We start from the raw sequence: 12,970 nt of genomic DNA on the forward strand, positions 1-12,970 counted from the left end.
TCAGGCAAACAGGTCACTGAGGATCCTGATGCCCCAGTGTCTACTAAGAACACCACAGTTTCCTGGTGGGGTCCCACCCTTAAATTTCTCAAGGGTTCTGGGTGGGAGTCTTTCAAGCTCAACAAGGGAATATAGCTGCTGTTCCATTCTCTATTGGGGGCATATGTGTCCTTTTAGACACCCCCAGTGAATGAGACTGATTGGGTGAAGTTTTCTCAGTTTATGAGACTAGGCCTAAGTCACAAGTCAGGGAAAGGCAGGCAAAAAATTGGAGAGCTGCAGAATGGAGCTGGTGAAGAGCGGGCTGGGAGACAAGGTGGGAACAGCAGGCAGGAGCCAGGGGGCACAAAGTCTGAGGTGTGGGGCCAGGAAGCCTTAAATTGTAGAAGCAAGGGAGCAGTTCAAGATGTTGGGGCTAGGGAGTGAAGGGTCAGGTCTGTGCTGGGCATCTGTGAGGAAAGACAGAGGATGTTCCCCCCTTTCTGGGAAGAACCTAGAAGAGGCTCTTCCTGTTCTAGGACAGCAAGACCCCTCCTCAGAAGGCTGGCCCTGGGTGCGGGGTTCTTGGCTTTGGGCAGCTCCTAAGACACAGACTCCAGAATGGCCCTCAGGGCTGGGATCCCCTTCCATCTCTGCAGTAATGGGAGCAGAGTGGGGGAAGGGGGTCACCAGGCAAACACTGTGCACAAACGACCCCACGAGTCGGGAACCAGCTGCCTTGGGCCCTTCCAAGGCCCTGGGAGTGTGGGGGAGAGCCTTCTCCTGCCTCCCATTTGGTTGTGTTCCCTGGGATTTATTGTCCTTTACAAGAGTTTTCTCCAGTTCCTCCTCCCAGCAGCCCTGAGAGGGGGCTGTCCATGTGATCCCGATCCTACAGTGGGGTAAACTGAGGCTAGGAGAATTTGTGAGGCAGCAGACAGACTCGGGTCTTGGGTAATTCTCTTATTGGGTAAATGGATAATCTCTTATTACCCAAGACTCAGGTCTTCTCCGATGATTCTTCTCCATCCCTCCTTCCAAATCATTGGATAATCCTTCCAAAGGCCTGTGGAGGAGATGCAGGTCTGCATGGCCAGGGAAGGGTGTGGTTGTTCACAAAGGGGAAGAGAGGCTGGAAAGAAATCTGGGAAGTGGGAAGTGGGGCATGGGCTGGGGCTGCCACTTCTTCCCTTCCTCTCTTGTTTCCTAACTGAGCTGGGGGGGCGGTGACTGCAGAACGAGAAGGTCAAGTATGTGAAGGACCTGGTCAACCACTTGAAGTCTGTGGACGACCTACTCAAGATGAACCAGGAAGGAAAGACCTCTATTGTGGAGGACCAGGTGAGGCTTTGAGGAGCCAGGTGGTATTAAGTAGGTTAGGTAGGGCTCTGAGGAGACCAGTGGGTACACAGAGCCCTGGAAGAAGAGGTGGGGCCCTCGAGGGCAGCTGGGGCTCTGTGAGGGACCTTTGGGATCTGCAGACCTGGGAGAGCCCAGAGCCCAGACTCCTGCCCCCAGAACAGGGCTGCCCTCCCTCCCTGCTCCCCTTGGCTGACCTGCTCTGTGGCCCCCTCTCCCTGGCAGATCTCTTTTGTGGATTACAACCTGTAGGACCTCCTGCTGATCCAACAGACTCTGGCCCCCGGCTGCCTGCACACCTTCCCCTTGCTGTCTGCCTATGTAACCCGGCTCTTCTCCCGACCCGCACTCAAGGCCTACCTGAACTCCCCCCAGCACACTGATCTCCCCATCAATTGCAATGGCAAACAGTGAGGGCTCCCCCATGCCCTCAGCTTGCAATAAAGGCTTTCCAGCAAACACTTCCTGCTGTGCTCACTGACTTGGGAGGGGAAGGGACAGGGGCTGTGGAGGTGCCTCTGTGTCCTGAGAGTGAACCCCAAAACATCCACCTCCATGGGGAGGTGGGGAGATGGACTAAGGGAGCACCAATCACCTCCCTCCATCCCCTCCTTTGGTTTCCTGACATTGAACCCTCCTGATCAGAGCTTGTAACAAGGATGGGGCAAGTGGGATTTTGCTTCAGGTGCCAACATGGTAGGGGGCAGCAGGAGGGATTTTCCCTGGTCCTCTTCACACCTTGAGTCCTCTGAAGTCAGAGTCCCCCAGGGGTGGGAGGGGAAGGGGATTGCTAGGAGAGGGGAAGGCAGAACAGAATTCTGACAGTGATGGGAGGAGAAAGACCCAAGGTTGGCCTTGTGCCAGCGCCCATCCGTGTTCCTCCCCTTCCTCCAACTCAGTTGGCCACAGGTCCTGAGACTTCCAGTTTGGAGCCTGTCCCTGAGCCTTTCCCCCTAAGCATGGTCCCCCTCATCCCCACAGACTCCTCCACAGCAGCCTCCCAGACTCTCCCCTCAGCCTTATTTCCTTCCCTGCCCCACATCCATTCAGTTGGCCAATCTTTCCTTCTCTCTTCCATGTCTACAGATGCCTCTCAAAACTCTTCCCATCAGCCTCCCCTAAGTCCTTCCTTAAGTGCCCAAAATTAAAGGAAGAAACAAGGGAAAGGAGGTTTTAATTCAAGGAGGTAAATGAACCTCAGAGTTCTCACTGATCTGTGACAAAAGCTAGTCCAGAATCCGGCCTTGGGGGCCCCTGCCTTATTCCAAAGGAAGAGGGTGGGTCAGAGGGGTGAGTGAAGAGACTAAGGGATATTCCTCCTTAGAGTTAATTCAGGAGCCAAAAGAAGCTCAGCAGGGAAGAAAGCCTCTGGGTCAAAATCAGAGAAGGGGAAAAGGGAAGGCATTTTCCCGGTAGAAGATACTGCAGTCCACTGGGCGAGAAAGAAGAGATGATGAGTTCAGGAAATAGATTATAAACCTGGTAGAGACACATTATGTAGTAGTGAAGGGGGACTATCCAGATGTCTGTTAGAGCTCTCTCTCTTTTTTATTATAACTTTTTATTGACAATACATATGCCTGGGTAATTTTTTTTACCGCATTATCCTTTGTATTCACTTCTGTTGCAACTTTTCTCCTCCCTCCCTCCATCCCTTCCCCCAGATGGCAAGCAGTCCTATACATGTTAAATATGTCACTGTAGATCCTAGATACAATCTATGTGTGCAGAACCGAACAGTTCTCTTGTTGCACAGGAAGAATTGGATTGAGCAGGTAAAAATAACCCGGGGAAGAAAAACAAAAATGCAAACAGTTTATATTCATTTCCCAGTGTTCCTTCTCTGGGTGTAGCTGCTTCTGTCCATCACCGATCCATTGGAATTGAGTTAGATCTTCTCTTTGTTGAAGAAATCCACTTCCATCAGAATACATCCTCATACAGTATTGTTGTTGAAGTATATAATGATCTCCTGGTTCTGCTGATTTCACTCAGCATCAGTTCATGTAAGTCTCTCCAGGCCTCTCTGAAATCATCCCGCTGGTCATTTCTTACAGGACAATAATATTCTATAACCTTCATATACCTCAACTTATTCAGCCATTCTCCAATTGATGGGCATCCATTCAATTTCCAGTTTCTGGCCACTACAAACAGGGCTGCCACAAACATTTCTGCACATGTGGGTCCCTTTCCCTTCTTTAAGATCTATTTGGGATATAAGCCCAATAGTGACACTGCTGGATCAAGGGGTATGCACAGTTTGATAACTTTGGGGGCATAATTCCAGATTGCTCTCCAGAATGGTTGGATTCGTTCACAACTCCATCAACAATGCATCAGTGTCTCAGTTTTCCCCACATCCCCTCCAACATTCTGCATTATCTTTCCCTGTCATCTTAGCCAATCTGACAGGTGTGTAGTGGTATCTCAGAGTTGTCTTAATTTCTCTGATTGAGTGATTTGGAACACTCTTTCATATGAGTGGAGATAGTTTCAGTTTCATCACCTGAAAATTGTCTGTTCATATCCTTTGATCATTTATCAATTGGAAAATGGCTTGATTTCTTATAAATCAGAGTCAATTCTCTATATATTTTGGAAATGAGGCCTTTATCAGAACCTTTAACTGTAAAAATGTTTTCCCAGTTTGTTGCTTCCCTTCTAATCTTGTTTGCATTAATTTTTCTTGTACAAAGGCTTTTTAATTTGATGTAATCAAAATTTTCTATTTTGTGATCAATAATGATCTCTAGTTCTTCTTTGGTCACAAATTGGTTGCACAATCCCATCTTAGAAAAAGAAACAGAACAAGCTATTAACCAACTCCCTAAGAAAAAATCCCCGGACCAGATGGATTTACATGTGAATTCTACCAAACATTTAAAGAACAATTAACTCCAATACTATATAAACTATTTGAAAAAATAGGGATTGAAGGAGTCCTACCAAACTCCTTTTATGACACAGACATGGTACTGATACCTAAACCAGGTAGGTTGAAAACAGAGAAAGAAAATTATAGACCAATCTCCCTAATGAATATTGAAGCAAAAATCTTCAATAAAATATTAGCAAAGAGATTAAAGAAAATCATCCCCAGGATAATACACTGTGACCAAGTAGGATTTATACCAGGAATGCAGGGCTGGTTCAATATTAGGAAAACTATTAGCATAATTGACTAAATCAATAACCAAATTAACAAAAACCATATGATCCTCTCAATAGATGCAGAAAAAGCATTTGATAAAATCCAACATCCGTTTCTAAGAAAAACACTTGAGGGCATAGGAATAAATGGACTTTTCCTTAAAATAGTCAGGAGCATATATTTGAAACCGTCAGTAAACAGCATATGTAATGGGGACAAACTGGAACCTTTCCCAGTAAGATCAGGAGTGAAACAAGGTTGCCCACTATACCCATTATTATTCAATATTGTATTAGAAACGCTAGCCTCGGCAATAAGAGTGGAGAAAGAGATTAAAGGAGTTGGAGTAGATAATGAAGAAACCAAATTATCACTCTTTGCAGATGATATGATGGTATACTTAGAGAGCCCTAGAGATTCTACTAAAAAGCTATTAGAAATAAATCATAACTTTAGCAAAGTTGCAGGATACAAAATAAATCCACATAAATCCTCAGCATTTTTATACATCACCAACAAAATCCAACAGCAAGAGATACAAAGAGAAATTCCATTCAAAATAACTGTCGATAGCATAAAATATTTGGGAATCTACCTACCAAAGGAAAGTCAGGAATTATATTACAAAGCACTTTCCACACAAATAAGGTCAGATTTAAACAATTGGAAAAATATTAAGTGCTCTTTGATAGGCCAAGCGAATATAATAAAGATGACAATACTCCTTAAACTAATCTATTTATTTAGTGCCATACTAATCAGACTCCCAAGAAACTATTTTAATGACCTAGAAAAAATAACAACAAAATTCATATGGAAAAACAAAAGGTCAAGAATTTCAAGGGAATTAATGAAAAAAAAAATCAAAGGAAGGTGGCCTAGCTGTACCTGATCTAAAACTATACTATAAAGCAGCAGTCACCAAAACTCTTTGGTATTGGCTAAGAAATAGATTAGTTGATCAGTGGAATAGGTTAGGTTCACAAGACAAAATAGTCAATAACTATAGCAATCTAATGTTTGACAAACCCAAAGATCCTAACTTTTGGGATAAGAATTCATTATTTGACAAAAACTGCTGGGATAACTGGAAATTAGTATGGCAGAAACTAAGGTTGGACCCACACTTAACACCATACATCAAGATAAGATCAAAATGGGTCCATGATTTAGGCATAAAGAACGAGATCATAAATAAATTAGAAGGATACAGGATAGTTTACATCTCAGACTTCTGGAGGAGGAAGGAATTTGTGACCAAAGTAGAGCTCTCTCTTTATCTCTCTCTCTCTCTCTCTGTCTCTCTGTCTGGTTTCGTCTCTCTCTCTCTCCCTTTCTCTGTCTGCCTCTCTCTTTCTCTATCTCTCCCTCTCTCTCTCCCGTTTTCTCCCTCTTCTTGTCTACCTCACTCCAGATAAAAGAAGAACAGTAAAAAATGTCCTTACTGTCCTCAGTGATTATTTCTTCATCCAAAAAGTGAAGGAGAAAATCAGAATCTACAAACTGTAGGCCAGTGACCTTGATTTGGTTCCTAGAGTAAGCTTTTCCCAGCTATGGCAGGCCAAGAAGATTGTGCTGATCTCAGCACTTGATCATCTCCAGGGTTCTTCTTTTCTTTCAGCAATTTTTAGGGATGTGTACCTCACACATGGTAAACCATTCCTTCAGGGAGTCTAGACCTGCCCAGGCATATCTCCCACTTGCCTCAAGAAAGCTTAGTTGGGGGGCAGGCAGCTAGGTGGTACAGTGGATAGAGCACCAGCGCTGAATCCAGAAGGACCTGAGTTCAAATCTGACCTCAGACACTTAACACTTCCTACCTGTGTGACTCTGGGCAAGTCACTTAACTCCAATTGCCTTATGGGGAAAAAAGAGCTTAGTTGATATCTCAGGATATAAATATCTAGATAGATAGATGGATGAATGGATAGATAGGTAGGTGGATAGATATGTAGAAGGATGGATGGATGAATACAAAGACAATATAGATGGATGAATTACTGAGAGAGATAGATAAATAGATGGATATAGACAGGCACACAGATAGATAGAGATGAAATCCATAAGGATTAGTCATTTACCTGGTGAACAAGTCAATTCTGAATCTACATGTTTGTCTATCTATATGTCTACCTCTATCTGTCTGAATTCATCTCTCTGTCTCTGTCTCTCTCTCCCTGTGTCTCTGTCTTTCTTTCTTTCTCTTTTTCTCCTCTTTGGGATGTATATATATATATATATATATATATATATATATATATATATATGAACTTATAGTTGCCAAGGGGCTACACCTGTCCTACTCTGGGGGCTCCCTCTGGGATCAGAGACTGCTCTTCCTCCCCCCTTCTGCCCCAACTGCATGGAAGTGGGAACTTCCCCTCCCAAAGGAGATAAAACCTCCCCCTGAATCTCCTCCCACTGCCAGCATTAATCACCTCCTTGCACAGGAGCAGCCATCAAAGTCTCCTCTTACCCAGAAGGGGAGGAGGTCACTCTGAAAGCCAAGAACCTGGGGTTGCTGCTCCACCAAAGGCAGGACCTGCTTCCTCTTCCTGTAAGGAGGAGACCCAGACCCAGGAGGAGGGGGGCAGGTGATGGGGGCTGTAGCAGAGCTGGCTTTGGAGGATGCAGTTTGTCCAAAGTTTCCTCTGCATCTCTTGCAGTCTATCCAATTGTCTTCTCATCTAGGGGACTAGGGGGTGCCACAGTGCACAGAGTGCTGGGCCTGGAGCCAGGAAGGCTCATCTTCCTGAGTTCAAATCCAGCCTCAGACTCTCACCAGTTCTGTGACTCTGGACAAGTCACTTTACCCAGTTTGACTCCGTTTCCCCAACTGAAAGATGCTCTTGAGTGGGAAATGACAAACCATTCCCATGTCTTTGCCAAGAAAACCCTAGACAGGGACCCCGAGTATCAGCCATGACTGAAGTGACTGACCAACAACCAGGGAGCCCCTGGTCATTCCCCAATGGTTCCAACTTACTGCTCACCAGAGTCCCAGAACCCAGGTGCCCCAGGGCAGAAAGGAAAGTCTGATGCTGCATGAGGAGACTTGGAGAACTGCTCCTGTGGAGGGATGTAATTGATGCTGGCAGTGGGCAGAGATTCGGGAGGAGGATTTCCTCCCCAAAGAGAAGTGAAAGACACACCCCCACTTCCATGCAGTTGGGGCAGAAGGAGGGTGGAAGAGCAGACTCTGATCCCAGAGAGGACCCCCAGAGCAGGGCAGGTGTAGCCCTTGGCAACTATAAGTTTACATCTACAGGAAAGTTCCAAAAAAGAGAGAGAGAGAGAGACTGAGAGTGAAAAAGAGATAGAGAGAGACAGAGAGACAGAGACAGAAACAGACAGAGGTAGAAATATAAATATAAAGGCAGGCAAAAATGTAGATTCAGAATTTACTTGTTGACCAGATCAAAGAATAATTAGTAAAGATTTCATCTCTATTTATCTACAGATAGAGCTACAGAGAGAAATAGAAAAAGATAGAAAGACAGGGAGCCTTTTTCTATTCCGAGCCTTTTTATTCATTCATTCATTCATTTTTTCATTCATTCACTCATTTATTTATTTGTTCGTTTATTTGTTTATTTAGTCATTTGTGGGTTTTTTTCCCAGCCTATTTTAATGTGTGGTGTGAGGGGCTGGTTTTAACCCAATTGCTGCCAGAAGACTATCTAGTTTCCCTGACAATCTTTATCAGAGAATGAATTCTGGCTTTCTTCAGGCTTGTTGCTGACTCTGCCACTCTTTGCTTCTGTTTATTGTGTTGGGTGGAGGAGAGAATGGAGGAGAGGAAGAGGGAAGGGATGGGAAGGGAACAGGCTGCAGTCCTGAGGACCACTCTCCCCCAAACCCAGGGAAGCCCGCCTAAAATTGCCTAACATAATTGGAATGAATGAACATAAAATGGGGCAAAACACAACCCGCCCCCTAAAAATCTTTAATCTTTCTCTGGAAATCAGTGACATTATCTGTTGGTGATTTCAACAAGTGATTTCCTGTTGGAAAGACTTCTGGGCACTGACCTGTGCTAGGGGGAACCTCAGTGAAGGAAGGGCAGTGAGGAAGCCCTGAGTTCAAAGCCTCAGACCTTTTGCTAGCTGTGAGACACTGGGCAAGGCCTTTCATTTCTGCCTTCCTCAGTGTCCTCATCTGTAAAATGGGCAGAAAAGGAGCAGCTACCTCCCTGGGTTCTTAAGAGGATTAAAGGAGATACAATTTCTAAAGGAACTAAGAATGAGTAAGCCACAGAGAGAGCCTGATTCCCTCTCCCTTCCTCTTGGGCTTCATGGTCCCCTGTGCACCATCAGGGCAAGGCTCTCAGCTGGAACAGTCTCTGTTCTAAGACACCTCCTGCCCCTAGTTCTGCTACCCCCAGGCTACGGCCCCTCCTGGCCCTGACCTTTCAGGTTCAAAGACTGTTCTTGAGGTTTAGATCTGGGGTACCCAAAGGAAAGTAGGGTTTCTGGTGGTCAGGGAGTTAAACGAGGTCTAGTGGCGGTGCAAGATCCTCTGTAAAGGAATTTACAGACCCAAAAACCTAGATTGATAAAAGAGGTTTGTTATGGGGATTGGAAGTCTGGTTAAAGTCTGATTGAGGAAATAGGTGAGGGTAGAGAGAAGAGGGCACAGGAAACAGGATTCCAGTGGGCAGAGGCCCCTGGGGTGCCAGGAATAGGGCTGGCACGTTGGGAACCTCTGCAAAGAGAGGGCTCCAGTCTGGCTCTTTTACAAAAGGGGGCTTTGGCTACAAGCTGAAGGGGGCCCGTGGGTAGAGTCCCAGGTTGGCTCCTCACTGGGTTTCAGACAGGGATAGAATCTGAATCGAATTCAATGCGTTTCAGGCTGAGCCGACCCCACCCAGATAACAAAGATGGAACTGTTTGGGCTTTGGGGTAGAGTCCCCTCATTGAGGCAGAGTCAAAGGAGGTTTTATCCTTCAAGGATTTTCAGACTTTTGGGGTCCCCTCTTCATTGCTCCCAGGCTTGACAGTCCAGGTTCCCTCTCTCCCCCCCCCCCCATATTGTCTGTTCTTTCAGTTTATTGAGTGTCTCCTATGTGCTGGGCACAGTCACTGCCGTGAGTCAGCTGGAGGGGGAGAAGGTGCTGGAGAGAAGAGGGACAAATCAGGCACCAAAAGGGAACTTGAGGAGGGAGCGGGCACCGATGGGGGGACTGGGGGAAGGAGAAGGAAGGTCAGGGAAAGGCTGGCAAAAATGGGAGAGCTGCAGAATGGAGCTGGTGAAGGGGGAGGGGGGGAGACAAGGCTGGAACAGCAGGCAGCAGCCAGGGGGCACGAGGCCTGGGATGCCAGGCTAGGGAGCCTTAACTTGTAGAAGCCAGGGAGCCATTACAGGTGTTGGAGCTAGGGAGTGCCAGGGTCAGGTCTGTGCCTTAGAAAGTGAGGGGCAGCCGTGAGGAAGCACAGGGGATGCCCCCTTTTCTAGGAAGGGCCTAGAACTGGTTAGCAAGACCCCTCCTCAGAGGGCTGGCCCTGGGTGCGGGCTCTTGGCATTGGGCAGCTCCCAGCCCCGACTCAAGCACGGCCTCAGGGCGGGCTCCCCCGCGTCTCTGCGGCGCTGGGCCGACGGGAGGGAGGAGGAAGCCCCGGGATGTAGCTGCCCTGGGGGCCGGAGCTGGGCCGGGGTGGGGGGGAGGGGGAGAAGGGAGCGAGTTTTCAGGAAAGCAGTGGGGGAGGGAGCGGGTGCAGGAGAGGGGGAGGAGAGATCGCGGGGGGTTGGGGGGCGCCTGGGATCGCGGGTGGGGTGAGCACTGAGCCTGTGGGGGAGCCGGGGGCGGGGCCGGGGCGGGGTTCGGGCTTATAAAGCTGAGGGCAGAGCCCGGGGCCGCCACCTGCTCCCTGCCAGCCTGTGGGCCGCTCTCTCTGGAGAGTAAGCCTGGGACTGTCCCGGGAGGGCCGCCGGGGAGCCGGGGCATGGGGTCGGGGGGAGCGGCTGCAGGGGCGCGGCCCCCCTGACCTCGCTCTTTTCTCTCCTAGTGTCTTCCTACACCATCACCTACTTCGCTATCCGAGGTAAGTGGCGGCTCCGGGCCGGGAGGGGGCGGGGCAGGGGGCTCTGGAGAGGAGCCCCCCTCCCCGCAGGGACGCGGGAGGGAACCGTGGAAGCCCCCTCCCCCCGGGCTGCTCCTGGGCCCCGGGTTCTCCCGTCCCGGAGGGGGAGGTCCCAGGAGGCGGCTGCCCGGCCCCGCGTTGCCCGGGGTCCCCGGAGTGCCGGCCAGGGGCTGAACCCCCACGTCCCCCCCAGGCCGATGCGAGGCCATCCGGATGCTCCTGGCGGACCAGGGCCAGACCTGGAGCAACGACTTTCTGAGGCCAGGCCCGTGCCAGGCGGCGGAACTGAAGAGCAGCTGTGTGAGTGACCACTGCGGGGGAGGGGGCGCGGGGCCGGGGGCGGGGGGGGGGGCGGGCCGCGGGGCGCGGGGGCTGTGCGGGCACTGCGGGATGGACGCGCGCCCAGCCCCTTGCCCCGCTCTCTGCCCCGCAGAGCGACAGCAAGTACCTCAAGTTGATCGACGGAGACTTCACCATTTACCAGAGCAACGCCATCCTGAGATACCTGGGGCGCCAGCTCGGTAGGCGGGGAGTGGGGGGGAGAGAGCGCCCGGGGCCTGCTGTCCCAGCCTCCTCCCTGCCTCTGTCCAGCGGCCCCGGACCCGCGCCCGGCTCTCCCTCCCGCTCTCCCTCCCCCCTCTCTCCCATCTAGTCCCCACTGCCCCTTCCTGCCATCCCCCCCTCCGGCAGTCACCGGCCCCCTCCCGCGGGCTCAATCCTGGCTCAGAAAGGCCGGAAAACAGGGAAAAGGGAGACAAGGTCCCTGCCCAGAGGAAAGTCACTTTCCATTCAATTCAGCTAGCATCTATTAAGTGCCAGCTGTATACTAAGCCCTGTGTAGGTTATGGGGTGTGAAGGAAGACATGGGTCAGGGAGCTTATGTGGGGAAGGGAAGAGGGTGGGAGATAGTTAAATGACAAACACCTAGTGGATTTCCCATAACTGCTGAGGTTCGGGGGGGGGGCTTTGGCCCCCGGGCCCCTGACCAAGGGCTGCTCAGCTCTGCCTGTGGGAACACTCCCCTCCCTCGGAGGGCCTGAGCAGCCCAGGAGGGGACCCAGAGCTTGTGCCAAGGCTGGAGGGGGGAGATGGGCCCGAGGCCCCCGGGAGAAGGTGCCAGGTTGCCCAGAGAAGGCTTCCCCTAGGCAGTGACATTGGGGCTCCACCTTGGGGGAGGGGGAGCTGAGCAGAGCCCTGGAGGCTGGGGGATGGGAGGGAAGGTTCCCGGACCCTTTTACACCCTGCCCCCCTGCTCAGGGCTGTATGGGAATGATGATCGAGAAGCTACACGCTTGGACATGGCCAATGAGGATGTGGAGGACCTGAGGCGCAAGTACCTGAACTTGATCTACTTCAGTTATGTGAGTGACAGGAGGCCTGGGGGCCTGGGCAGAGAGCGACCCCAGACTCGGGAAGTTCGAGCCCCAGCTGCCTTGTGGGATCCTTGTTGCTCCCTGGGGCTCCAAGGCCCTGGGGGGTGGGGGAGAGCCTTGTCTCCTAAGAGAGCTGTGGGGCCTTGGTTTTGCAGGCTGCTGGCAAGGCAGACTATGTGAAGGATCTGCCCAAAGAGCTGGACTTTTTTGAAGACTTGCTGAGACAGAACCAAGGAGGCAAAGCCTTTATTGTGGGGAATCAGGTGAGGCTCGGGGGGACCAGGTGGGTCTCTGGGCACACAGAGCCCTGGAGGAACAGGTGGGGCCCTCAGGGGCAGCTGGGGCTCTGTGAGGGACCTTTGGGATCTGCAGACCCGGGAGAGCCCAGAGCCCAGACTCCTGCCCCCAGAACAGGCCTGCCCTCCCTCCCTGCTCCCCTTGGCTGACCTTCTCTGTGGCCCCCCCTCCCTGGCAGATCTCTTTTGTGGATTACAACCTGCTGGACCTGCTGCTGATCCACCAGATCCTGGCCCCCGGCTGCCTGGACGCCTTCCCCTTGCTGTCTGCCTATGTAACCCGGCTCTCCTCCCGACCCGCGCTCAAGGCCTACCTGAACTCCCCCGAGCACACTGTTCCCATCAACACACTGATCTCCCCATCAACTGCAATGGCAAACAGTGAGGGCTCCCCCAGGCCCTCAGCTTGCAATAAAGGCTTTCCAGCAAACACTTCCTGCTGTGCTCACTGACTTGGGAGGGGAAGGGACAGGGGGTCTGGGGGTGGGGCTGTGGGTCCTCAGAGTGAACCCGAAAATATCCACCTCCTGCGGGGAAGATGGGGGAGCAGACTAAAGGAACACTCGTCCTCCCTCCATACCCTCCTTTGGTTTCCTGACATGGAACCCTCCTGACCAGAGCTGTGACAAGGATGGGGTAGGTGGGATTTCCTTCAGGTGCCAACATGGTAGGGGGCAGCAGGAGGGATTTTCTGAAGCCAGAGTCCCCCAGGGGTGGGAGGGGAAGGGG

General features: G+C 50.7%; 1 protein-coding gene across 1 annotated transcript; it reads left to right on the forward strand.

Moving 5' to 3' along the window:
* Positions 1–1,215: 1,215 nt before the first annotated feature.
* On the forward strand, positions 1,216–12,673 carry LOC116420449 (glutathione S-transferase P-like; the record flags this gene model as incomplete). Its single annotated transcript, XM_031945320.1, is given in 9 exon segments — positions 1,216–1,320; positions 1,591–1,748; positions 10,415–10,533; positions 10,766–10,872; positions 11,006–11,093; positions 11,830–11,933; positions 12,101–12,208; positions 12,421–12,570; positions 12,573–12,673. Coding segments are annotated over 9 exon segments (993 nt in total), but the record flags the coding sequence as incomplete, so codon positions are not given.
* Positions 12,674–12,970: the final 297 nt, after the last annotated feature.

Source organism: Sarcophilus harrisii, unplaced genomic scaffold (genome assembly GCF_902635505.1).
Source record: "Sarcophilus harrisii unplaced genomic scaffold, mSarHar1.11, whole genome shotgun sequence".
Lineage (NCBI taxonomy): Eukaryota > Metazoa > Chordata > Mammalia > Dasyuromorphia > Dasyuridae > Sarcophilus > Sarcophilus harrisii.